The sequence below is a fragment of the Trachymyrmex septentrionalis genome, unplaced genomic scaffold, assembly GCF_001594115.1.
Source record: "Trachymyrmex septentrionalis isolate Tsep2-gDNA-1 unplaced genomic scaffold, Tsep1.0 scaffold88, whole genome shotgun sequence".
NCBI lineage: Eukaryota > Metazoa > Arthropoda > Insecta > Hymenoptera > Formicidae > Trachymyrmex > Trachymyrmex septentrionalis.
The window spans coordinates 893,405-919,333 of record NW_017306070.1 but is presented as its reverse complement, the minus strand read 5'-3'; the positions used below and the strand labels follow the sequence as shown (position 1 = coordinate 919,333).

The 25,929-nt window shown below is 35.5% G+C and overlaps 2 protein-coding genes across 2 annotated transcripts in view; both read right to left on the bottom strand.

The window, feature by feature from the left end:
• Window positions 1-1,744: 1,744 nt before the first annotated feature.
• Window positions 1,745-15,975, bottom strand: LOC108755538 (tight junction protein ZO-1). Its single transcript, XM_018498601.1, has 17 exons — window positions 15,542-15,975; window positions 12,017-12,186; window positions 11,437-11,639; window positions 10,703-11,131; window positions 10,001-10,067; window positions 9,773-9,923; window positions 9,262-9,413; window positions 8,389-8,683; window positions 7,803-7,974; window positions 7,483-7,708; window positions 7,234-7,408; window positions 4,479-4,688; window positions 3,787-4,128; window positions 3,459-3,694; window positions 2,902-3,103; window positions 2,311-2,732; window positions 1,745-2,011 (listed from the first exon to the last, which is right to left on the bottom strand). The coding sequence occupies exons 1-17, from the start codon at window positions 15,749-15,751 to the stop codon at window positions 2,008-2,010; spliced, it is 3,666 nt and encodes a 1,221-aa protein (XP_018354103.1). The 5' UTR covers window positions 15,752-15,975; the 3' UTR covers window positions 1,745-2,007.
• Window positions 15,976-16,127: 152 nt separating this feature from the next.
• The window catches only part of LOC108755539, a 13,918-nt gene continuing 4,116 nt past the window's right edge, over window positions 16,128-25,929 (bottom strand). Inside the window, exon 2 of the mRNA XM_018498602.1 lies at window positions 16,128-16,328. Within this exon, the coding sequence (XP_018354104.1) occupies window positions 16,149-16,328 (180 nt within the window). The 3' untranslated portion in view covers window positions 16,128-16,148. The remainder of the gene's footprint in view (window positions 16,329-25,929) is intronic.

Below are 25,929 nucleotides of genomic sequence, written 5' to 3'. Positions count from 1 at the left end.
TCTAGTCCCGAACTGTGGCAATTTCTTTGAATTATCACGTGATTAAAAAGACTCGAGTATTAATATGATCGCAAATGTATTAAGATGAATATATGAAATATATTAGATTTTTTAAAATTATAAATAAATATTTCAAGAAAAAAATTCGTTTTTTTAATTTCACATGTTCAAGAAAAATTAACGAACGATTGAAAAATAATAGCGAAAATCCGTACGTGTGTTCGAAATTGAGGAAGATATATATAGTGAGAGGAAAAGGTAAAAATTAAAATAAATGATTAAGCTCCAAATATTCATTAATCATGTAGAAATTATCATACATGTTTCAATCCTACACCTCGTCCATTCGTTAATAAAAAACAAAAAAACAAGATTTGTGTCGAGTTCAAAATATTTTTGTTCGAATTTCTTGTTTAGTTTTTAAACTACCATGCAAACATCATAATAGTCTTCTTTATATAATAAATCCTATAGCCTCGCTACGGTAGCGCGAGATGAAACGTATATATTTAAATTTAATAGTCATGAATAATAACCACGTCAGTATAATCAAACTTATGATTATATATTTATACTACTCTTTTTTATTTAATGGTGGGTGCAATGTTACTCTCTGTCGTACCTCGTTAACAACAATATAATTTGTTTACGCTTTAATTTGTGATATAAGAGTATTGGTATACGATGACACAGATTGTTTGTAATCTAACGCTATTATAAGCTCTTTATAATACCTCACCCTAGTTCTAAAAAGACCATTTGGTTTAGTACTAATGACGCATAATACAATTTATAATAAATAATCATGGGCGTGCCTGATTAAAAAAAAAATATTTCCCTTAAAAACTTTTCTTGAAGAACTATTATCTCCAAATATTTTGAGAAAAATATGCTTTCATAATTAATTTCACGATATGAAATTCTTATATATTACAAAAATTCCTTTCCTTATCATTTCTAGTTATTTACGGGGACATAATAAAATTTTAATTTCCTATATTTATTTCACTTATATTAATTGTATCTTCATAGTGATATTCATGATGATACTAGCGATAGTAATATTTAATAATACAACATTATGTTTTTATTATATATAACATAATAAAACAACGTATTATCATGTATTATTATTGATTTTTTGCATTATACTTATTTAATATATTTATTTATCTCATCGATAAAAATATTCCCTCAAAAAATTTAGAATCAGGCACGCTCTATACGCTTGTTCAATAACAATAGAGAGTTTCATTCATTAATCATTTATCACATACGTCAATAATATATCAATAATGTAGATATAATTGCCATACAAATTAAAAGCGTTCTTTCTATAATTTGCTTAAAGAATAAGCGGTAAGTAATATAAACTGTTAAACATTCGTTGATATTTATGTTGACGTTTTTCGCAATAAGTTTATAAAATTGCTTTCTCTTTTTTATCCATCTGGCGTTATTAATATTTTCAGCAAAAATATAACTAATATAACTGTACAGATTTTACCTGGTGTATAATGGACTGAGTATTGTTACGTTACATTGCACTTACTCATCTGTCTTTAAGATTTATTCTACATTATTTTTATTAAACGTACGCGTCTATTTTATGTATCACCATTAAAGATAAGCTTTAAATTCACTTTCATGGTACATAAATGTATGGTAAGATGTCTACCTACATGTTAAAAAAGATAATCTTTAGCACATTATCTTTCTTATTATAATAAAAAAAATTCTCTATTTCATAAAATTTGTTCTTCGTGTATTTAAGTACTTCGTTAAGTAAAAAAAAACGTTTCGTTCCGTTGGTGTCATGGTATTTCTATAACCAAAATTTAATTTTTCTAAAAGTCACATATTCTTCGTAATATTACGTATTAGTTAACGCACAACTTCGTTTCTTCTTTTATCTATGTTTACGACATTGCACGATTCATTCCTCTGCACATTCCAATAAATTCGTTAATTTATCCTAATATAATTAGTCTTGCATCAGGTTACACGTTAACTGTAACATATAACAACATTCCTACTGAGCTACATTTGCCGGGATTGAAAAATACTAAAAAAAAAGATCGCAAAAATAAAAAAAATCGGTTTGTATCGCATAATTAACATCGTATGTTATTTCTAATTAACAGGAGAATCTTTTTTTAATTCTTCCATATTTCAAGATTTATATTTTGCGCTTTTAAAAATATTAATGCCCGTGGAGGGCATTTCACGTTCTTAAAATAATGAGCAAGGTCATCGCTGCTTCAGTTTTCTCTTCCGAGTGAATTCTTCTCTATTCACGCCTATATTCACCTCATATTGTAATGATGAACCGGTTTTCGGTAGAGTTCGAAAGCGCTTCCTCTTTGCTCTCGGCTACCAGCCAGGTCCAGACCGCTGGGTTCCCTATTGTGTCCAGGATTAGCGGAGGGATAGAGCGGACCTGCGGGAGCGTGGTTATTACCGTGCATATATCCATTGTGATTCGTACTGTTCCGATTATGAGGCAAACCGAGACTGATCTGGCCGGTACTGTTGCTGTGGGAATGCGTGGTGGTTACTGGTGGGCTTGAATGAGAATGCGTGTGACTAAGGCTGTGGCTGTGTGTCGGCGACGTAAGATGACTTAAATTGTGATGTGAATTCACAATATTACCGTCGTTGTGACGACCGGATGGCGGGATATTGTAGTAATACTGACCGCTGTTGCGTTGTACGTTACTGTTGCTTTCTACCTAAATAGAAAAATTCACATAAAATCGCAACGATTCCATGATACATAATCGATACAATCGCCTTTTGATTTTCATTGAATCGCGAATCATAGTAGACATTGATAACAATGATAAGATTAATATCAAAAGAAAGAGTAATTATCTTTACAATCTTTAAAATAATAATTACCCCATTATGTACATGCGACGTAGCAATAGAATAACTTTTCGAGTGTTGATATGAATTATTCCCATCGTTTCCGTTGTTCTCCGTTTGTGCAAGTGACACTTGAGGTGGCCTGTAATTCTTCGGTTTTGGAGGCGGAATCGGTTTATAAGTGCCTGGCGGCTTGTTTTGTGAAATTGGTATCGATTTGTAGTCAGTGGATCGGCTGTAAACACAAGAAATGATCTCATATTAGAACTTACAGACTTACATTTACACTTAGATATTACAGATAATATAAAAATTTCATTAAAAAATTTAAAAAAAAAATATCAATTATAATATTATTCTATGTAAAAAAGACGATTTCAAGATATTAAAAAAATTCTTTAAAATATTCTTATCTCATAAAGAAAAAGATATAAATATAAAAAGTTCTTTCTAAATTCTTAATTAAACATCAATATATCAAAAAGTAATTTTATAATATTCTTAATATAATATAATATAATAAAACAAGAAAGATGTATATGTAAAATAAATGTGTATGTTTTAGTTTATTGGATGTATTAAATACACACCTATATTTGGCATAATCAGTTCGCGTTTGAGCATCGTGCGTGGAAATAGGCTGAACTGTAGATCTAGTGAATCTATATGGATCCTGCGCTCTCGCTGGTACGTTGCTGCTTTTGAGATCATCAGGTACATTCGGACCCAAACGACCTGTCGACGTATTCAAATTCGCCATCCCGTAGTTCGCGTTCCCATTAGTATTGTTGTACGAATCATAGGAAGACATACTGTCGTAACTTCCCTATGTAAGAGAGCATAAATGTATCTTACAGTTGAATACAGTTGAATTTGGAATTATGGCACGCACGTCAAGAAAGAAGAAATATCGCTTACCGCTTTCGGTTGTGCCCGTTCTAAAGATGATGTAGCGTTTGCTTTGTGAGGAGTAGCATTGATGTAATTCCCCATATCTAGAATTGAGTCAGTTTTATTCACTCCTAGACGTTCCTGGGCGGATCGCCCTATCGTCCCCCGTGGCGTTTGATTAATCGGCTTCGCATTTCGATCAACTCGTGGTGGAAGGTCTGGTGGACTATGATGAGGAGATCTAGGCTCAAAGGAGCTGCCCAGATATTCAGGCGAGCCGGATTGATTGCTCCTTTGACCGGACAAGGAGAAGCCGTATTTGCTATCACCTACTCCTTGGGATCTTCTCTTCTGCTGTTCGAACGATTGCTAGAAGTGAAGAAATCTATTAGAGACATTATATGTACATTTCTACCTAGAAAATAACTTAGAGGGAAAAAATAGTGCAAGAAGAGCAAACTAAATAAAAAATTGTAAAATAACATTAGATTTTCATTTTAATGTAGTTTATTCTCCCTGCACATGAATGCTGTATCAATTATTAGATATGCTATATATTGAATATTTTTGTCAAATTCCTAGTACACTTATAATAAATTTTATCAAACGCATTCAATATGCTCTAAATAAGAAATAAATTTTTTTTTATTTACAAGATTTAAGTAAATCAAGTCTAATAGATAAGTCGCTATTTTTAGATGTATCTGAAAATATTATACCTGATAATTCGTCGAATACGGCGGCGGTGCAGTAGTATCGTCTTGAGTAGCAATACTCGGATCGGAACTACTTTTTAACCGCGATGGTGGACCCAAAGTACCAGGGATAACGGGCGCTGGGCTCAGCTCCAAATCGCTCTCCGGAGAGGAAGCGTAGGAGAGGCGAGAAGTCATCGGGAATAGGAAGTCATCCGAGAGAGCTTCTTCCGGCTACGAGCGCAGATCACAAAGGACATCACGTTAGGCAAACGGTACATATGGTACGTGAATTAATGTCCAACGACACAATGAATATACGTTATTCGGATATCAACGAAGTGCCACGAATGAGTTATTATGTTTTTATGGATACTTTGTATAAAAATTAAATTTGTAATATGCTTTCTTAGAACAATAATATATCTCTAACTGTTCTTTCTAAGCATACTACAAATTAAACAATTTGTGAAGGAAGCAAAGTAGAAATATGATTGTATGATAAGCACGCATTCACAGACATATAAAACACATATAAAAACCTATTTTCTTCAGCAAGCTTGCGCAAAAAAGTAAAATATTTGTGAATATTAGCCATGATAAAAAAAAAGATAAAATTTTGGCGATTTTATAATAAACATTTTTAGTTATTTTGCTAATTAATTTAATAGAAAAGAGTTAACAATTTTGCTATTTAGCAAAATAACTTTAGCCTCATCTTTAAATTATATTACTATATTTTTCTCTTTTTTTATTTTTATTGCACTAAAATTGAGAAAATACTTTATATTCTCGAACGGCTAGAGTTGAGAGTTTTAATATCTCTTTCCAAATTGACAAAATTGAAAGAGAAAATAGATTATTAAGATAGATATAGCCATGCAAAGTGAAGAAATGCATACTTGAAACATGCTGAATTAAAAAAATAATACAGATTTAAAGGGGCTACTTTGGAATCAGCGCGCAAGAATAGGAAGCATAGAATAAGAAGTGCGCAATCTACAATTATATAATCATTAATAGTATAATGTGTATTAAAAGATGTTAGTTTGAACATCGTACAAAGAAGTTGCCTCTCTTCTTGGTTAAGAAGTGATTGCGTTCTAATAAAGTTATTAAGAGTTAAAATTACGTAAAATTAACATTGAAGTTGTACAAGGAAAGTGCTTATCTCAATCCCATATAACACTGTAGTTAAGTATATTGAATAAATGAAAAAGATTTATATAAAACATGTTGTGATAAAACTGAAAAATTTTCAAGATGTATTGAATGTTTTTAATTATTTTCACGTCTAAGAATGTAATAAACAAGATGTTTTTAAGATAGATACTGAAAGGACATAGAATAATGTCATTGTGTAAATTAAATCTAAATTTATTTACATTTATTAAGAATATCATTATACATTCGATCTAAACCATTTGTGTCTTTTTGAAGATTGAGATCATTTGTTTGTCGTTTTATATTTATGATTTTTGAAATCAATCGTTTGTTAAAATATTTTCCTTCATCCGGAATTTCTGTATTGTCCCAATCAATTTTGTGACTATGATGCAAAGCGTGTTCAGTGATAACAGAATAAGAACTTTAAGGACCTTTATGTAAATTACTTTTATGTTCTGATACTCTCGGAATTAATTTCTTTTTCGTTTGACCTACGTAGGTTGCATCACTTTATTAGCAATCACTTGTTCCAACCTTCTTGTAATCAAGAAGATAGGCAACTTCTTTGTACAATGTTTGTACTTTTCTCACTTTCCGACTGGATAGAAGATATTCTTCGTTAATATATTAATTATGTATTTGCTGAAGACGGCTAAAATCAATAGCCGAAACATTCAAACTAACATTTTTTTAATACACATTATACTATTAATGATTATATAATTGTAGATTACGCACCTCTTATTGCGCTGACTCCAAAGTAGCTCCTTTAAATCTGTATTATATTTTTATAATTATTAGGAGTCCTATTTTATACATATATTTTTTATTCTAAATTGTCATATTGAATTAACCCTTTAACTGTTTAAACAAATATACTCGAATGTTAACTTAATTATTATTTTTAATATGTTTGAACAGTCAATTTAATTATTTCTTTAACTGATATACATACATCGCGTTTCTGTATGAAATACTGCAATAACTGATTTAGCTCAACAAAGAGCATGTTAAACGCTAAAATATTATTCTAAATTTACAATATTGTAAAATATTGTTCTAAATTTTGCAGTTAAAGAGTTAAAGCAAGCAGGATTTATATATAGCCGAAAAATTGCTCACGGATGACACCCGAGTTTGGAGGCGATTGCGGAAGTGGCGGGAATTTTCCCATGAAAGATGATATTGATTGATGATGTGGCAGAAGCATGTCATGGTTCTTGTTCTCGTCGTAATACACGTTGTTGTTGGGAAGTGGAAGAGGTGACAGGATGGGAGATGGAGTGTGAGCGTATACAGGCAGATGCGATAGGTCCCACACCGTGTATCGGCTATATATCGGCTACAATGAACAGACCCAAATTATGCCTAAGATCGCCGTACAATATAGCATATATTACGTCGAGCAATGAGAAAAATTCGTGATATTCATGAGAAAAGTGAAAATAGAGAATGGAAAGAGAAAAAGGGAATAAAAAAACTATCCCAACATAGTTATATTTTCAGTAACTTCATTCTTACTAACATTTTTATACTTAATTAAAGTAAAACAAGGCAAATAGCACGCATATTCTGCAATACAACTTGTGCGTTAACTAAATTGTTGCTTTACCTTGGTTTGACTCATCCACAGCGAACTTTGCTGTTGGCGATCGATGAGCTCTCTCAGCTTCCGGTACCAAGCTTCCGGTGCATTGAGAGTGATCACCGCGCTGAATACATGTCCCCAGATCTTGTCAAGCTTTTGACACTGCTCCAAAAGTTTTTTACTGCTTTTGTGCGCTGATCTGTAATCATACGCATGTCGCATATAGAATTTAGCAAGGGAAAAGTAGAGATCTCATTTCGCTATCATTCTTACTTTGGTATGCCAGCTCTCATCTCTTTGATGACTTGCTTCGTCTCGGCCTTTAGGAAAATGACGATCGGATAAAATTGAGCGTAATTTAAACGATCCACAGCATTCGGAGTAATATCAAGCAACGCGTGCTTGCCCCTGTCCATCACTTCTCTGATAGCGCTCAGACGAATGATGCCGGATGTTTTGGTGTTCTTCCCCGTACCATCTTCCATTTGACTTTCCATTTCTACAAAATATTCAATATTTAGCAATATCTGCTTCGAGTATAATAACATAGTTTATTCAGTAAACAGTTAATGCAAAGTATATTGTTTATTTACGTGGCGAAGTGAATTTATCAGGGAAATCTTTTAAAAGCTTTTCCCTAGCAAGATCGGCTACAGGTCCAAAGAGAACGACGGGTCTGACAAATCCAGGATGTCTTAAGATCACACGTTCGTAAGCCGGAAATTTGCTTACGCTATCAGAGAACACTACGTCATCCCAATGGTCCTAAAAAAATGTAAAAAAACATAAAAATTAAATTAATCAGCTAATGTAGATACAAAGTTATATAAGACCAGAAGATTTGCGGGTTATCGCCATGTTTTTATCCGTTGCTAATACCAATGTTTTGTAAACCTTGCCTTCACTTCATTAAGACGAGGAACGCATTGATATTGTATCGCCCTGATGAAGTGAACGGCAAAGTTCACAATATACGGACAATAACCGCAAATCTTTTGGTATCTTTAAAGATAATATACGTAAAAGCATAAAAAACGTTATTTAATCCTTTTTAACACTTATAACATATGATATAAAAAAACAAAATAACATTTAAACGAAATCTAATATAAAAAAATCTGTATATCAGATTATATAATATAAAAAGATATAGATAAAAAGAGTTTGTTGCATTCGTACCCTTCCTAAAGATTTCGAGCGTCTGTGACTGTTTCTTCTTCTCCTGAAGAAGCTACCTCTGCTCTCGTTGGCACTCATCTCTTTCTTCGTAGCGTTGAACTGTGCGGTTGCAAGTTCCTCAGCCCGAGCCTTATTAGGTATGATGCCCTTTTGTACCTCTTGATTGTTTCGTCCAATTCGGAAAACTTGCCAGGATCCTACGACGCCATTGTGAAGAGTGTCCACCACATGAAAGACGTCACCACTGCGAAAGCTCATCTCACCTTTCTGCGGTTGCTCATAGTGAAAATGAGTTCTGCGCATTTCACAGAGATACATCTTGTCAGTCATAATCATCTTTCATTAAACTAAATTTAGAATAATATATAATAAAGAATCAGGCTTCAAAGAAATAAATCACAAATTAAAAAATAAATTTATACGAGCCGATACAAAGTAATCGTATGTGTGTATCAAGTATATAAGTAAAATAAAAGTACAGACATTTCGATCCTCGGTATATAGAATTGGTATAGTTAACAAAAACTACTTTCGCTGTATAAGTATCAAACTAGTAAAATTATTAAAATGAATAAATTCGAAACGTTGTCGAACCGCAAAAACATCGTAAGTCTAACGTCCAGAGGTAAAAAAGTAAAACAAATATCTTTAATATTTGGCAGAATACTTAAATCATGAGTTAGACATTAAAATTAATAATAAAATAACGATGAAATGTCAAAGAAACCGCAGAATAGAACAAAGTATAAGACACAAGGACCCCGTACCAACTTTATTATCTTTCCGAATTAGCTAAATTTTGCACGTTATAGTTCTGGTCATTCAAACAAATATTTTTTAAGATTATTAATTTATATCATAAATGTCACTTACTTTATGTGAAAAGAGTCGCCTCTGCCGGATGCAACAATTTGGTCATATTCCTGACGTCGATGTTGAACGATAAGATCGATTTGTTCTTGCAAGCTAAGAAGGAATAGTACGGCTTCTTCCCTCGTGACCTCCTTCATGTCCATGTCATTTATCTGTCGCAAAAATTTTACATTTCTTTATAAATTTTTGATACACAGATATCAATCAGGATCTCTAATCAAACATTTTTTTAAATCTCTTTTAAAAGATTTTTGTAAAGTCTATAATTGTAAGAGAACCTTGAGCAGAATTATCCAAATATATACTTTCAACACTTTAAACTCTAATAAAATTTAAGATTAAAATTATTCCATTAAAAGAATCATTTGAGATTAATGATATTGTTAGATTCATTAACTTTACTTTTCATTTCGTCTTTTGGATCTTTGGATCTTTGGAGTCTTAAATATGATCTAGTTTGTCTAAACGTAAATAAATGGTAATAAGTACTTATCACGAATTATTAACTGACCTTTAGAATTTTATCTCCTGGCTGAAGACCCTGAAGCGATGCAGGACTTCCCGCTTGAACTGCAGTTACGAAGACCCCGGTTTCGTTGCCACCGCTTAATCGTACGCCTACGGATCCTTCTTTTTGAAATGTAATGAATCGAGGATCCGGCCTATACATATGTAATATCAAAGTAAACATTGCATATTATCTCATTAAAAGAAACAGAATAAAACTTTATCTACTTACATAGGCTGTTTCGTTCGAGGCGAAACCGAATCTTCATCATACAATTGTCTACGCGTACTATAATAATCTATAAAAAGCAATAGCACATTAAGTAAAACTTCGCAGATTAAAAAAAGAAAACAATCTTCATTATTAATGTTTCCAATTTCGAAAGCATTTATTTGATTAGGGTAATTTTAATCCAGACAATTAGTAACACTATTTCATTAAGCTAGCATTTCATAAAATAGCATTAAAAGATTAAAGAAAGATAACGTGGAATGAAATTTTCGATAAAGAAAAATAAAACTAATTATTTTACACTAGATCTGAGATTAGTAGAAAAATAATAATGTAAATGTGTAGTTATTAAAGCTTTATTTAACACTTTAACTGCTATGTCACCCATATTGAGTAATACATAAAATTCGCAAGACTCATCATTTGTGGGTGATAATTTTATTTATCAGATTAAGAATGATTTTACTAAATATTTAAGATATTAAAGAAATCATATAAATTATATTAAGATATTCAAAAATACAATAAAATGTAAAAATAGTACACTAGATTTTTTATTAAGTTTAATATTGACATCAGCTCTTGGGAATCTTTTCGAGACTTTTATCAGTACCAATCTATCTTTTAGTTAGACTTTTATACTATTTATATTATTTGAATATACGAAATGATCGAAATAATCGCCCATATCGCGACACATACCTTCCGGTCTCGGTGGAGGTGGTCTAGGTGGATCCACGGTGGGCGTAGCTGGTAGATCTAGTTGGCTCAGGGATACGTCCATCAGCGGACCCCGCGAGCGACCCCTTGGCACGAGGTTACTCTTATCCTCTAAGGGCTGTCTCGTGGGTGGCGGAACGTATAAGTTCTGACTACTGTAACTTGCGCCCGACAGGTATTCACCGCTATCCCCTTTACCTTGTTGCTGCACATGACAGCACGAGCTATCTCGCGTAATTACAATCGAGAGTCTGTCTTTACACTGGTCCATCAGCTTTCTAGCTTCCTTCAGATTCATATTGTCGGCGGCGACGCTACCTATTCGGGTTAACACGTCCCCGGTTTTCACTCCGATATTCTCTCGCGTAACCTCCTTCACGTACAATCGGCATCCCAGGACTATGCCGAAGTCTAGAAATCAACGCAGTAAATTAGTATCTTGTCTCGCACACATTGTAAAGATAAAAATTATAATAAAGAGCTGAATAAAAAGCTTGAAGATTCAGTGAGAAATCGTATCTACTAAATATTAACTCAAAAAGTTAAATGAAATTGAATTCAATTAAAACAAGTTAGATTAAAGTAAATTAAATGAGATTAATTGCTTCAAATCGGATTACGAAATTGATAAAGATACCGAAAGCCAGACGTATATGTATGTATATTGTTTGAGGCCTTCAAGTCATCGCACAAGTGTTACATGCCTAATTACGTACCATCCTTTTTGTTGTTTCGCGTGAGTGTAAGCCGGTGACTCTGAGGTACTCCGCTGCCTAAACAACTGGGTGAATTCGAGAAAGCTCTTCGTTTAACAACTAGTAAAACGGTAGAACCGGAATCCCGCAGAACCTGCACGGCTTTTGCGTAATCGGCGCCTTCCAACGATTTTCCATTGGCGGAGATAATACGATCGTTCACTCTATTAACGATATGTATACATTTTCAAATAATAATCTTGCTAATTACCAGGATTATATTAAATTAAATCGAAACTGACAAATATCGGCCAATGCTAAATTTTCCTTAAAAAAGTAATCCAAAGACTAAGAATCAATTCTTATCAATTTGCAACAAATCTTGTCATTTTATAAACAATTCCAACTAAAAAGTTTTTACATAAATTAAGATTTAATTGCCACAACAATGGAAAAGTGTTAATAAATAAGAGATTATAAATAAAAGATTGTAAGAAATCTTTATATGGGCTGAAAAAAGAGAAATTATTCTATATGCATATTAAAAACAATGCAAAATGCATTAAAAAAAATTTATTGCTATTTACCGTAATGAACTTACTGTAATTTTCCTTCAGCTGGGCCGTTTTTGAGCACATCGGAGATTGCGATCGCTGGGTCGCCATTAGTGAAATGAGGATTATCACAACCTCCTGACACAGCTATTCCAAAGCCATAACCTGGGACTCTGGTCACCTTAATATGGTGGATTTCCCATCCTCTGTCACCAGTCTTAAATGAAAAAGAAGATAAGATAATATTAAATAATTTGTCAATACTGAAAAAATATCGTTTGGGTTCCAGAATATAATTAAACTTTCCGAACAACTATTTTTTAACATATTCCATTGACTTGGGTGAAAAATTTTTTTAGAATTCTTCACATAATTTTTTTAGAACTTCTAACGATTTATATGAGTGTATTTACACTTTATAACTTTTTAGAAAATTTCTTAGACTTTTTTATACAAATTGGATCACTTGCGTAAAAAAATATATACTAAAAAATCTTTTTTAAAATTCTTTATATATTTTAAATTTACAATAGTTTAATGTTTCTAAAATTCCATTATATTTTGTGGTATAAAAAATTAATAATATAGCTTCTAACACATTGAGATCCAATTTCTTTCTTCGAAAAAAATTTATAGAATTTGAAAAAATTTAAGTTATTTTTTCAAATTTTTATAAATTTAAAATATGAAAAATTTTTTTAAATATGATGAGACACTTTTTTCACCAGATGAAACATATGATTAAAGTTATCATTATTTTTCCATATCACAAAAATCAAACAGTTTCAATAAGTAATTGTGTCTGATGCTTTAATTTATTCAAAACTAATTGAATATTTATATAATTAATTCTTATACCTTCTTTTTACTTTAATAATATTTTATTATTAAAGATACCAGAAAGATTGCAAATTATTACCGTGTTTTCATGCATTACTAATGCCAATAATGTTTAATTCATGTATATGAATAATAAAATTGATGAGATATAAACATTACTTAAAGAGATCCCTATTATACAGGATGTCCCATTTAACTTGGATCTAATAAAGCTCAAGTTGTATTTTAAATAAGAGAACTTTGAGCGTTATTTTACACCTGTTGGAGACTTGGCGAAAAATTATCACGAACAAATTTTCTTTTTTTTCCAATACAAATCTTCAATAAAACATAGGCGTTTCTATTAAAAAATTTAACTTAAGCCTTATTGGCCTTCACTCAACGTGAACTCTGAACTCAAAATCTAAGTAGCTCATCTGATAGCCTTCTTCAAACTCTACAACTTTTATTTGAAACATTTTTTTTTAATGCATTGTTTTCGAGATATTTTGATGTCTCAGTTAAAACGGGACACTCTGTATATTTCATTATCGATAACTTTTGATCGCGTTTCTTGCTAACGTCGTCATATAAACGTCTTTACAGATATGTTTAATGATACAATCGTTATGATCAGTTGGCATATTATTATTAAATGATTACAATAATATTATGCTGAAAGGCACGCTTTCGTGACTTACATCATCTCTTAATATCAAATAGAGATAAGCCCAGTTATAAGTCATATATTTAAATAAGATAATATCGTACAAACACTAAGACACACTGTCATGTCATGCGACAAGACAACACCTTAAATCATCTTGGCAATAATAGTTGGCGATCAAAGTGTAGTGAAGTCTTTATTCCTGCCTTTATTTCGTACAACAAGATTAGCGGAAAGTCTGAAATCGCTATAAAAAAGAATAGTTTTTCTAAAGTATCTACAAATTTAGCTAGATACAGATCTGAAAATAATTTTATTAGAAATAAAATATAAATTGTACATAACGCTTGTACATAAGATGGGTTTAATTGCTAGAATATCAAAACTTTCTGCAGCATTTCATCATTATGCTTAAGTGTCCTACACAATTATTTCAACATGATCCAACAAAATTATTTTCAAATTTATTTCTATAGCTAAAGTTTTAGATATTTCAGTAAAATTGTTCCATTGGTATGAAATTTACATTCACCAAATTTCTCTTAATTACGTCGAAATGAAGGTAAAAATTACAAACGTAAAAATGTAACGGTACTTCATATATGTTAAATAAATTAACATTTTATTTTTACGCACATAATGAGATAACGTTTAACCAGCGGTTAGAAGACGACAGCATCGCCTAATTAAAAGCCATAATTCATTCACTACACACATGGAAGCGAATACAATGGTGTAATTATACACATTCCGCGAAGCCGCGTGTATTCCTAGCTCCGTGGCGTGTTTTCATTGAAATACGCGCCGGTTAAATTAACGATAATCATCATCGAGCATCGAGCGTTAAGGCACGATAATTAGATTAATTTTGGTGAGGTTGTAACAATGGGTCGTGCGTGACCGGCGAATTTCGCCGTTTAAAACGTGCCCGAATCCTACAATTTGCTGTGATAAATTTAGTCCCCCGGATAGACTTGTGAATCACTTGAGAGCACGTGTTACAAGAGATCTTCTCCCGCGCAGGAAAGCGATCGTCAGATAATCCAATATCCCGTATCAAATGGCAGAGTTATCGCCCTCGTGTACGCGACACGTAGTAAAGTTATTTCTAATCCCGTATTCGATCAGGTATGGTATTTTGTACAGGATAAACTTGAATGGAAGCAGTAATAGAAGAAGAAGAGAGAGAGAGAGAGAGAGAGAGAGAGAGAGAGAGAGAGAGAGAGAGACAGTATCTTAATAAACATCCCCGTTATTGACTATCGTGACACCAATAAGACAAACCACGATGTGCCGTATTCATCACTCACGACTTCTAGGCACATCTTGATTCCTATCAGTTCATATGCAAACGTAAGTGCAGCGTTTCCTAGGTGAAAAAATTCTTGTAATATCTCATAAATTTAAAGAATTGGCCATATTTTAAATTTATGAAAACTTTGGAGAAATATTTTAAACTATTTAGATTTTATAAGTTTTTTTTTTTTCAGAAATTATAAAATGAGAAATCCTAGAAATGTCTAAAAATTTCAGACTTCATGAAGAATTGTAGAAAAAAAATGCAAACCTTTTCTAGTACTTCTGAGAAATATCCAATTCGCACTAAAAAAATTGAGAAATTTTCTAAAAAGTTAAAAAATTATACAGAAATTTTATTTAGGCTCTCCTTAAGCGATATTTATATTTAATCTACATAAAGAATTTCAGAAAAGACGTAGACTTTCAAAAGAACTTTCAGACAAAAAGATCTGAGAACTTTTTTTAAACAGTCGAAAGTATACAGAAGTTTTTATATAAAAATCTGAATAATTTCATAAAGAAACATTTTCACCAAGACTAAATAGTTCTGATGTCGAAGTCAAGTAACGATCGCTCGAATTTCAACTTCGAACATTAATTTGATTTTAGTAAGCACCGCAACGGGAGATAAGAGATCGAGAACGATTTCGAGAGAATCAGGTGACTCTCCAAGATTTGTGACAATCGAATTTGCCAAGAATTATTTGGGAACAAGTTACATAACGACCGCGCTAATATTTACACAAGACCTTCCGTAATCGGACTTAAAGATCTCGGGATGCGCTACCTGGCCGTCGAACCCGCCGGAGGAGTTGTGCATCGTGCCGTGGGTCGACGAGGTGGAGTTCGGCGGGGATCCAGAATTTCCCACGTGGAGGAAGATATAGAGGCTGATGCCGCCGCCGCCGCCGCCGCCGCCGCCTCCACTGCCTCCACCGCCACTTCCGCCACTTCCACCACTTCCAGCTCCGACAATATTGTTATCGCCCCTGTCCATCCTTCTAACGCGAAGAAGACGTTCCCAGTCCTCCTGTATAGTCCGCCCGATCCACCAGGACGATTCTCTCACGGGCCGCTCCCTCGCGCACTTCCGCCGATCATTCGCGACCCCTGGAGCATCTCCTCTCTTGGACGTCCGTATCTTTACGTGGAACCACGTGGGATTGATAGATCGATTTTACTTCGCAGGCAACTCCGCCGCGATCGCATCGTTACACGATATATCGATATATATCCACACGCGTATATATCCACGTGGTAAACGCGCTGATCGCGCGATCGCCAATCAATGGTTGGTACAATTCTTGCGCAAAAGTGATTGCTGCGTTTAAAGCAATCGGCTTCGCCGTCCTGCCGTTAAACGGAAAAACGGAATTGTGCAGTAATCATCAATATTACAGTTCTTTCGTCATCTTTCGTTCTCCGTTGGAAAGGAAAGAACACGTTTGACACTCGAATATTCGCCACTTCTTGATGCCTCTTGACGCCTCTCTTCGTGGAAAGTATGGTAATCTTGAAGAAATTGCTCCGGAATTTCTAGAGATCGGTCTGTGTGCTGCCTCTATGTCGTTCTCCTTCGATATTGTGAAACACTAATGATTAGCAATCAAAACAGATATTCGCCGTCTTTCAGATTTCGTTATTGCTTAATTTCCGTCCTTAAGAAAAAAAAAAAAAACATCAATTCTCCCTCTCTTCTCTTCTCAACACGAGATTATTTACACAGTTTTGTAATATTGACAAGACTCACGACGACTCAAGAGTGCGTAGCGTGAAGAGGAAGAATCCCGTTTATTATACCGATTCGAGAAATTCGCCAAACAAAGTTAGAGATATTCTAAACGCATGGACCAAATAAGTTTTAGGTTACGATGAAGAAAAACGTCTTCAGTACGATTGTTTCGAGCTCATTAGTTGTGACTCCTTTAATAAATACAAAATGGTTTTTTTACCATGTTACTTTTTCTATAATTTTTGTATAATTGTAAGAAAGCACTTATAAATAAATATGTGCAATGTGAATTCATAAAATAAATGCGAGCGCAGTGTAGTTTAGTACTTCAAAAGGTAAGACATCAGCAATAGTGCTGTGTGTGAATCTAGATTTTAATATAATTTAGATAACGAATGGAATAATACTAAAGAGAATAATTTACACGATACTAAATGAAAAAACCACTGTAAAGAGAAGCTGTTCTGAAAAGTAGAGGAACGAATGTCGCTGGGATATGCCAATACTTTGCGATTTCTCCGATTGTCGCGCACGTTTTCCCTCCTATCTCATACTTCACTCGAGATCGCCTCGATTTCACAATCAAGAAAATCGAAGAAACACGCGAGATCGCACTAGCACCGTGTCTCCTGTCGAGGAGACGAATTTCGCAAACGTGGCAAATTTCAATCCTTGCTCGATAATCGACATCACGCTTCGGGACACTTCAGGAGGATCTCCGTGGTCTCCGAGACTCGCGACTGACCCGTTTTTCTCTCTTCGTCGTCGCGAATTTCCCTTCCTCGTTGATCGTTCACGCCGTTCTCCGCGCACGAGGAGAGATACACTCGCTCCCGTTCGCCTTGCTCGGTCACGCAGCCACGGTTGTACGACACAACAAGCCTCGTCGTTGCCATTCGTGCAATGCACGCCTCTTTTTCTTCCTCCTTGCACGCCGGGCTTCGGACGCGACGTAGCGTGAAGCGCTCGATTTCGTTCGGAAACCACGCGGGCCGAGCCTCCCGAAGGCCTCGAACGTCTCCCAATCTCTCATCAATCGATTCTCTCGACGATCCCAGAGAGATGCATCCGTCGTTGCATGAAGAGAGATTTTCCTCTAGCGCGTTTTGAACCTAAATTTGAAGCTAAATTTTCTACCACTGGTATTTTTTCCACCTTCTCCGGGAAACAAATTGTAATTTTTTTCTCTCATAGATTCGTCTTGATTATAAAGTGTGCAATTACACGCGCCGCAATTACCTCGGAAAAATGATGGATTTTTTGCTAATAAGCTTCTCGCTTGAAGAACGATTCATACACACACAAATATTATTCTATATTTCTAAAAAAAAAAGTAATTACTCAATTTACTTTCTTTCTTTTAAGTAACGATTATCTTTTAACAAAGAATATTTCTTTGATAACAATCTTAAAATACACTTACTACAAATTTTAGAAAATGTTATTAATATATTTATTCAAAACAAGAATTTATTTTCTTTCGAACAATATTTTATAAAATTGATCGAAGAAGCGACTTTGTATAATAAGCAAATCAAATTTGTTTTAATTTAATAATTTCAATTTAAAAAAATATTCAATTTTCCAGGATTTTCAGAATATATACTTTGAATAAATTTGATGCTCGTGATGCACTTATAATAGATTTGTGAATTTTTGAAATATTTGAAACAAATAATTATTATTTGCAATGTATTTTTCTATGTGTACGATAAAAAAGAAAAAAACTAAAATCCAATGAGCAACAATAAGCATTTGATCAGGTCAAAGTATTAAATACTTTTACAGTTTCTCGAAATAATTAAGCTACAAGCTACACATTTTATTTACATTCACAGTTGGAAAATTTGTGTTCAACTTAACACATTTCGTAAATCTTAAATAGCTCATTCAATATTAGATAAATACGTTGAGAAGTAACACAAATATTATGTAAGAAATTAATACAAAAATCAACACTGATACAATTCGTAAATAAATTGTGGCAACATATTTTTTTTTTTTTAGTAAAACTAACATTTATAATATATTAAATAAACTAAAATTTTTCATTAATTTATCTTAGAATGTACGTTTTAAAATACATTATTTTTGAATTATTTGTTCACTTGCACAATAAACTGTGTTATTTTTAATTAAAAAATGTTTAATATTAATTTAACATAATTATCTAAGTAACATAATCACATATTAAATTAAACTCAGATATGTTCGAAATTCAACATAAAACTTTTGACAAAGACCAGTTTTAATATAAATAGAAAAAATTTTTACTATGTCCTTTTTGATTAATTTTAAGAAAAGTTTACTTTTTCGTGTAGTTTAATAATGAGACATCGCTTCTTTTGCTCTCTTCGAAATTCAAAATGCTTTCCTTCCTTATTTTCATTGATCAATGTTGTCCTCGATCGAAGGAAGAAAACTATTGACCGCGTTGAATGCACATTCCAATCGCAAGACGTTTCTCAGGTCAATTATTTCGCTCCTATTCCCACGGATTCAGAGTAACGTTTCTTTTTTTACTCAGAAATTCCTTTTTCGAAGAAGAATCCTATCGATCGAAAAATTAATTGTTTAGTTCAAGAGTACACTCTTCTTCGCACAATTATAAAAAGACACTCCGAAAATCATCGTCACTTTTATTCATCAGCACTGCGAACAATTACAAAATTCTTCCTCTTCCTGCTGCGCACTTAACAATTAATGAGTTTTGCCGATATTACGAGATAATTAAAATAATATTATAATAATAAAAGAAAGCGACAGATAGAGAGGGAGAAAGAAAATTGATGTTTTAATTCAAATAACGAAAGCGGCGACGAACATTTCTTCTAATTGCATTGATAAGTTAACGTAACGCAACGAAATTGTCAAACGTGATAATTTCAGTAATGAGAATGGCTTCGAGCGATGTATATATATATATAAAATTATGCGACGATGACGACGACAGTCCTTTTCGCGAAGAATCCCTAGTCTCTTGAGAAACTTCTCTTTCCCTTCTCCCTCATAAGGCACAGAAATACACCCGCTCCGCCGCCGCCGTCGTCGTCATCGTCGCCGTCGACCGGAAGCGCATTTCCAAAAACTCACTGAAGGCCGTCGACACAAAAACAGGTTCCCGGCCGACCGGCTACCCACACCACGGTTGCCTGAAACGAAACCGCCTAAACCGGACCGCGATTTAAATCGCCGACACGGACCAAGACAACCTCTCGCTCGTCGAATCTTTGCTCTAACTCGTCGATCTACTCGAGATTTGATATCTCGCGATCCGCGTTTATATCCCGCCGCGGTCGACGCAACCGTCACACTGGAGAAAAAGTCTTGTTGTATTAATTGGAATTCTTGTAGATTCAACTAGAAAGATATTCGAAAATCAGGTATTTCTATCAAACATCCAATCAAAATAATCGAAAATTCAATTACGACGCTCATTACCGATTTCAATTAATGTGTAATTAATGTGAATCATTCTGATTCGTATGATCCAAATTTTATTTGTACTTCTTGTTGATACAACCAGAATATTTTTCTCAGTGCACCACCATCGAGATCGCGCCCCGATGCTCCAGCCTTGAAGAGACGCGACTCGAATTCGTCCGGAGTCGTCGAAAATTACGGAGTCGTTCGAGGATGCGACACAAATTGTCCGCCAGGAGTTACGAGAGACTGTCGACTTCTTTGAGACGGCGAGATTCAAGCTCTTCCGAGACCGCAACCGATTTCACACCTCCAACGTTTCGCGTCTGGAGCACGGACCTCGTTCTCCTCCTCCTCCTCCTCTTGTAAATTAACTTTAACTACGCGACAAACCGAACGTAGAAACGTGAAAACGCATGTTGAACCGATCGACGAGTAAACTTGGCGATTCCTGGATAACTTCACATCGGTACGCGGCACCGATATATCGGCACGCCGATTGCCGTCCACACCGCGGAGCGGAGATCGCACACGCACGTAGACCACGCTTCATACCACCAAGCACCACGTTCCTCACAGGGCCTCACAGGGAAACGTACACGTTCACAGATGCACCAAGATGCACGATGTCGAGATCTCCTCTCGTGCCAGCACGCGCGTGCACACGGCCTTCGCGTGCGTATGCACGATGGATCCAGCAGCGGTAGCCGCCTTCGCGAAATCTCCCCCCCCCCCGTCCCCCTCACCCTTTTAAGATATCGCCCTTTACCTCTCGCTGCTGTGTCTCTGAAAACTGAGATTGAAATTTTGAAAAACTGGTAACGGATACACGATGGACACGAGGGTTTCCGTTTTTCATCAGGCGCGAAAGAAAGCGAGAGAGCGTTCCGGCGACGTACGCGTTTCGGTTTCTCTATCGCCAGGTCGTGTACTGGCCTGGCCGAGGTAGAATCGGCCGAGGACTGCAGGGACGCAGAAGGACGGAGCGGCGACGGAGAAGAGAGACGGCAGTGTTTAACACACAAGAGCGGCGCGTGAGACGGAAAGAGAAAGAGAGCGGGAAAAGGGGGAGATGGAGAGAGGAGGGTGAAAAGAGAGAGAAGAGAAGGGCGAAGAGAGGAGGATTGGAGACTTGGAGTTCGAGAGCGTGCCGACACCGGTTTTGCCTGGTCGGTTCGCTTAGTTGGCAAGACTACAGGTAGAGGTCGGCTTCAAACGTCTTCTTACCCTTTTGTGTGTGTGTGTGTGTGTGTGGGGGGGGGGATATTGTGTGGGTACAAGTGTTGCTGTTGCACGCCCGTGGGTGAGCGTGTGGGCGCGTGTGTATACGAGTGTGTACGCACGCGGGGCTCTCAGGCTATGAGACATTAACTGGAATATGACACACCTTACACCAGCTGGAATTCTGCTTGTCGCGCGGCCTAGGTATCCGTTTTCCGTTTCTCTATTCTTTGTCCTCGAGCCACATCGCGAGACCGGGTGTGGGATCATCCAGGCAAAATCGCCTGGTGGAGCTTCAGCGCGAGAACGTGGTGATATACGATGATATACGAGACCGGCCCCCGCCGTCACGTTTCAGCCGTATTTAATTGCGCTTTCCGCGTTTCAATTAAAACGGACACGTATACGTTCGGGATTTGGCGGAAGGGAGAGAACGCCAATGGAATGGGGAATGCGGCTAAAAAGAGCAACAGATCCCTATGTGGAGGTCTATCTGAACCTCTCTAGCTCGGTAACAGACTGATGGACCAAACGCATGAAAATATTAGCCCTCGAGGAATTAGAACGCGATATTAGTTCTCCGCCAGCCAAATTGGACCTTCAAGACAGTTCATATTTTGATTAAAAATTCTGCTAGATAAATTTAAATATGTAAAAAAAAAAAAAAATAAGTAAAATACAATTTGACTTCTGTGACACTAAAACTACTTGTTAAAATTTTCGCAAGTATGCAAGAATTTTTTTCAGATTTTTTTGTATACAGTCCAGAATAATATAAAAATCTGTATTGAAGTTCAAATATATCCAGGTTGCTGATGGAAGGTGCAAAATTCCGCATGGCCGACAGAAGGTTAAAATACACGAGAAAATCTTAAGAAATCGCGAATTAATCCCGTTTAAATAGATATGCATTTTATCGAATTAATTAATGATATATAAAGATCCCGCTGTTATACTTCGTTTTGGAAAATTATTTCGTACAAGTGTATAATTCGAAATAATTCTTTTAAGGAATTCTCTAATGAGTATCGTTACACTGGAGCAGTGATTTATAGGAGATTGCTTTAAACTTTCTATATCTTTGCTACTTTTTTTTCCCTCTTCTTTCTTCTCTTTGCTAGTATCTCTGAATATTTAGCCGCTTCATTAAATATTTAGAAAGCCTAAGGAGGTGCAACTGAAAAGAGCGAACCTTATGATTCCGTAAACGGAATGAAAGTTGACCTTGAACGGTCAGAAAAACGTATGATGGAAGAAATGTGTCTTGTGACGCCATATGGTTGGTTCAAAGACCGACCAGTGCAAGATGCTAAGAGAAAGACCGATAGATTTACGAGATTAATAACATTTCCTTACCATGAGAGATTGAAACTCACGCGCTTGGCTATTTACTTTTTTGCAACGTACCGTTCACATAAGAAACCACTATTCAGGTCTGATAAAACTGTCGCAATCTGAATTTTTCCTAGTAAAGACCTGCACCGAGCAATTCTTCATGTCATGCTACACTGAAAGAAAAATGTTCGATATTTGTGACTATAATTACATGATAAAATAATTACAATTAAATACTCCATTTTTATAATTATTATGTAATGATATAATTATTATCATTATATTTATGATTCCATATACTAAAAAAATATGTACAAACTTGACATAAAGAATGACTATGAATTATGTAGTAAAGTTTGTTCGCGTTGCTCAAAATTCTCAGAAATTTTTCATAAAACAAAATAAATATATATTTAGGCGTTGAGAAGAAAGAACAGAAAAAAATCCTAAAGGCGAAAAGTGCAAACAAACCTAGTCATTTTTTTATATCAACTATTTTTTCTTATACATGTATAGAAGTACATGTAGTTAAGTATATATAGAATTATATAAATATAATTATTATCACTAACATTATAAGAAGCAGAAAATAACTTTAATAATGGAGCTTTCGGCCATAATTATTTTGCTATACATAAATACAGCCACAAATACCAAACACTTTTTTCTTAGTGTGCTCATAACGTGCGCTTTTCGTTACAAGTCAGAGAGAGTTGTACAGGTAAGAATACATTTGCATAGGTATGGGTGTGAGTGCGTGCGTGTACATAAATTTGCGATATTTCGCTGTAAATGTTATTATCTTGAATTCATTCTCGTTCCCCGCAGAGTGGAGTTCGTGATTTCCGGCGCGTTTCCAGAAAGAAAGCCGTTTTCCAATGCAGCTCTCCATATTCATTTGGCACGATCGGAAATGGCGACTGACTGGTGATTCATAAAATTTCATAAACCCGTAATAGCGCTCTCGACGAGATCGCGCTGCTGAAACAAATCGCGATGGTGTATCGTTCCGTCGCGATCAGTGTAGATTACACTCGCGCGCTTTACAACGATGAGAAAAATCGCTTCCCACACTATGCACCTCATTACGTATGAATCTGATTAACCATCGCGCTGAATCCGCACGGATAACGGATTCGAAAGGGAAAATCCGACGAGGGGTCGTCCAGTATCACTTTTCGAGCGTGTCGACATAAATATGAATCGCACCGTATGAAGCGAGGAATGCGAAGACGTTATCACTCATCCGTGCGTAAGTTTCTGCGTGCGATTTGTGCAGCTTCGAAAACACTTCGAATGAAACGATAGACTACTTCTCATTAAACATCACCGCAATGTTCCCCAACATTTCTATCGAAAGCGGAGAAAATGTCGCGGAAGAAAATTGTAAAACTGCACAGTTGAAAAATTTATGTTGAATTTAACACGTTTCAATGAGTCCCAAATTTTTGTATTAATTTAACACAAAATATAACACAATGTTATAAAGTAAATTATAAACAAATTGTGGAAGCATATTTTTCAGTAGAATCAACATTTTTACAGTATATTAAATTGTAACACTCTGAGAAAAATGTATGGTTGAAAATAGATGAGTCAACAACATCTAATCATATTCTAATCATATCAACCAGAATTGTAATTATCATGAGTGGACGTCTGGTTGTCTCGAGTAAAATTAGTATATAGAAATGAACACAGAATTACGAAAAGAATAAGTTGAACTGAGATTACAGTTAATTTACATTGGTGAAAGCGAACATTAGTCAACTATCTGAAAATAATTAAATAATTATGTCATTTTTCTAATCTTACTTTGGCTTTTACCTTTGACGATTTTCTTTCCTCGTTTGCAGTTATCGAGCTTGATTTACTAGCTGTTTGGAAACTGGGAAATATATTACGTAAAGCAAGATCGGACGAAGAAACTTCGCTCCCTAAAATCATATCAAAAACCGATCGGAGTAATAATTCAAGTGAACTATTTTATATAAAATGGCGATACAAGATAACATAGTTGTCCGGACAGCTGAAGATTTAAAGAGGTAACGCGCAGGTAGATCCTGAATTACAGGATTAAATATGAAGTAGGCACACGTAAGAGCGTTGCAAGCAGCAACCTTGCAGTCGCGCCGAGCAAATGTTTAGGAATGTAAAACGTTCATGGGATACGCGCAAGACCAGCGCATGATTCAAGCATCCAGAAAAATTCTGCCGCGCGTCATGCCGCAGAAGGAGAACCGGATCCCAGAATCGTTACCGATCGGTTTAGAATAAATCGCTTGCGTAAAAGCATCCGCGTAATCAACGGGATCAACGTCGGCGCACGCGATATACGTATGTATGTACACTTAACGTTAATAAATCCAAGTATCACGTGGCGATTTCGTTCTGACTAATTTTCGCCGATTACACGATGTTAAGTGGACGATAAAAATGCATAACGTTAACGTAACGCGCTAGACGTAATTCGAAAATCTACGACAATCGAGATAGCATTCGATCCATCGCGACATTCTCGTGAACGAGCGACGCGTGCACACGCGAGGGCGCGTGAAATGCAAGGTACGGACTTCACGCGATGAAAGTCGCGACCGGCCACGCTCGATTTGCCAAGGAGGAGCGACGTCATTCAACGAGAGCAAGAAAGAAAATCTTTCGTCGATCTTCGCCGCGGGCAAAACCTATATATATGCCAACCGTTCGGCCTCCGACTAATCTTGAGGACATTTCCTGTGGAATGCGCGCGACCCAGGTAGATCTAGGTACCTGCCGCAGGCAGCAGGTAGCTGCCTCTCAACCTTAGCAGCCGGACGAAAGAGAAGACGACACGAGGGCGTGGTGCGTATTTGAAGATCTCTCGTTTTATATACCGGGTGCCCCGCACTTATTGTATTATTATACTTCAACGCCGCGAAGGAAATAATGAGCCGCTAATTGCGTCTTGGCTTGTAATTAGTCGCGCAATTTCGCGCCTTACGCGCCCGCTACGTTCGCATACTAATGCGACGCATCTTAATGGGTTTTACTTTCAGAATAACCTAACCATGAATTATGTAAATCCACCCTTTCTGTGAACGATTTATAAAAAGGATATTGTTTAAAACTCATTTTATAATCGTGCAAGCGTAGATGTAAGTGATTGTAGTTGTAAGAATTGATCGATTATAGTCAAATATTCTCCTTAAAGAACTATGCCCAATTTTATAGGGGAATTTGGGCCCCCTGATGAACAACTTTGAGACATGCTTAAAATTTTAAGGTATCTGTAAGGTAATTTTAAGGTAATTTTATTGGTACAGTTCATTAATCCGACTAAGTCCTTGATCGCCATTCATACCGTATGCCTGCAAGAACAATTAATGATGTTTTTTTAAGAGTTCCGATGAGGAAGCTGAAGAGAGATAAGATCCATATATTGGCCACATTTCACTTAGGCAATTAAAGCCATTTGTTTCATATTT

Coding starts and splice junctions, on each gene's coding strand:
- LOC108755538 (XM_018498601.1), bottom strand. CDS start 15,751: ATGGACAGGGGCGATAACAATATTGTCGGAGCTGGAAGTGGTGGAAGT. Junction 11,132..11,436: donor GCGAAACAACAAAAAGGATG/GTACGTAATTAG, acceptor GTTGATTTCTAG/ACTTCGGCATAGTCCTGGGA. Junction 9,414..9,772: donor CAGGAGATAAAATTCTAAAG/GTCAGTTAATAA, acceptor TTTTTGCGACAG/ATAAATGACATGGACATGAA.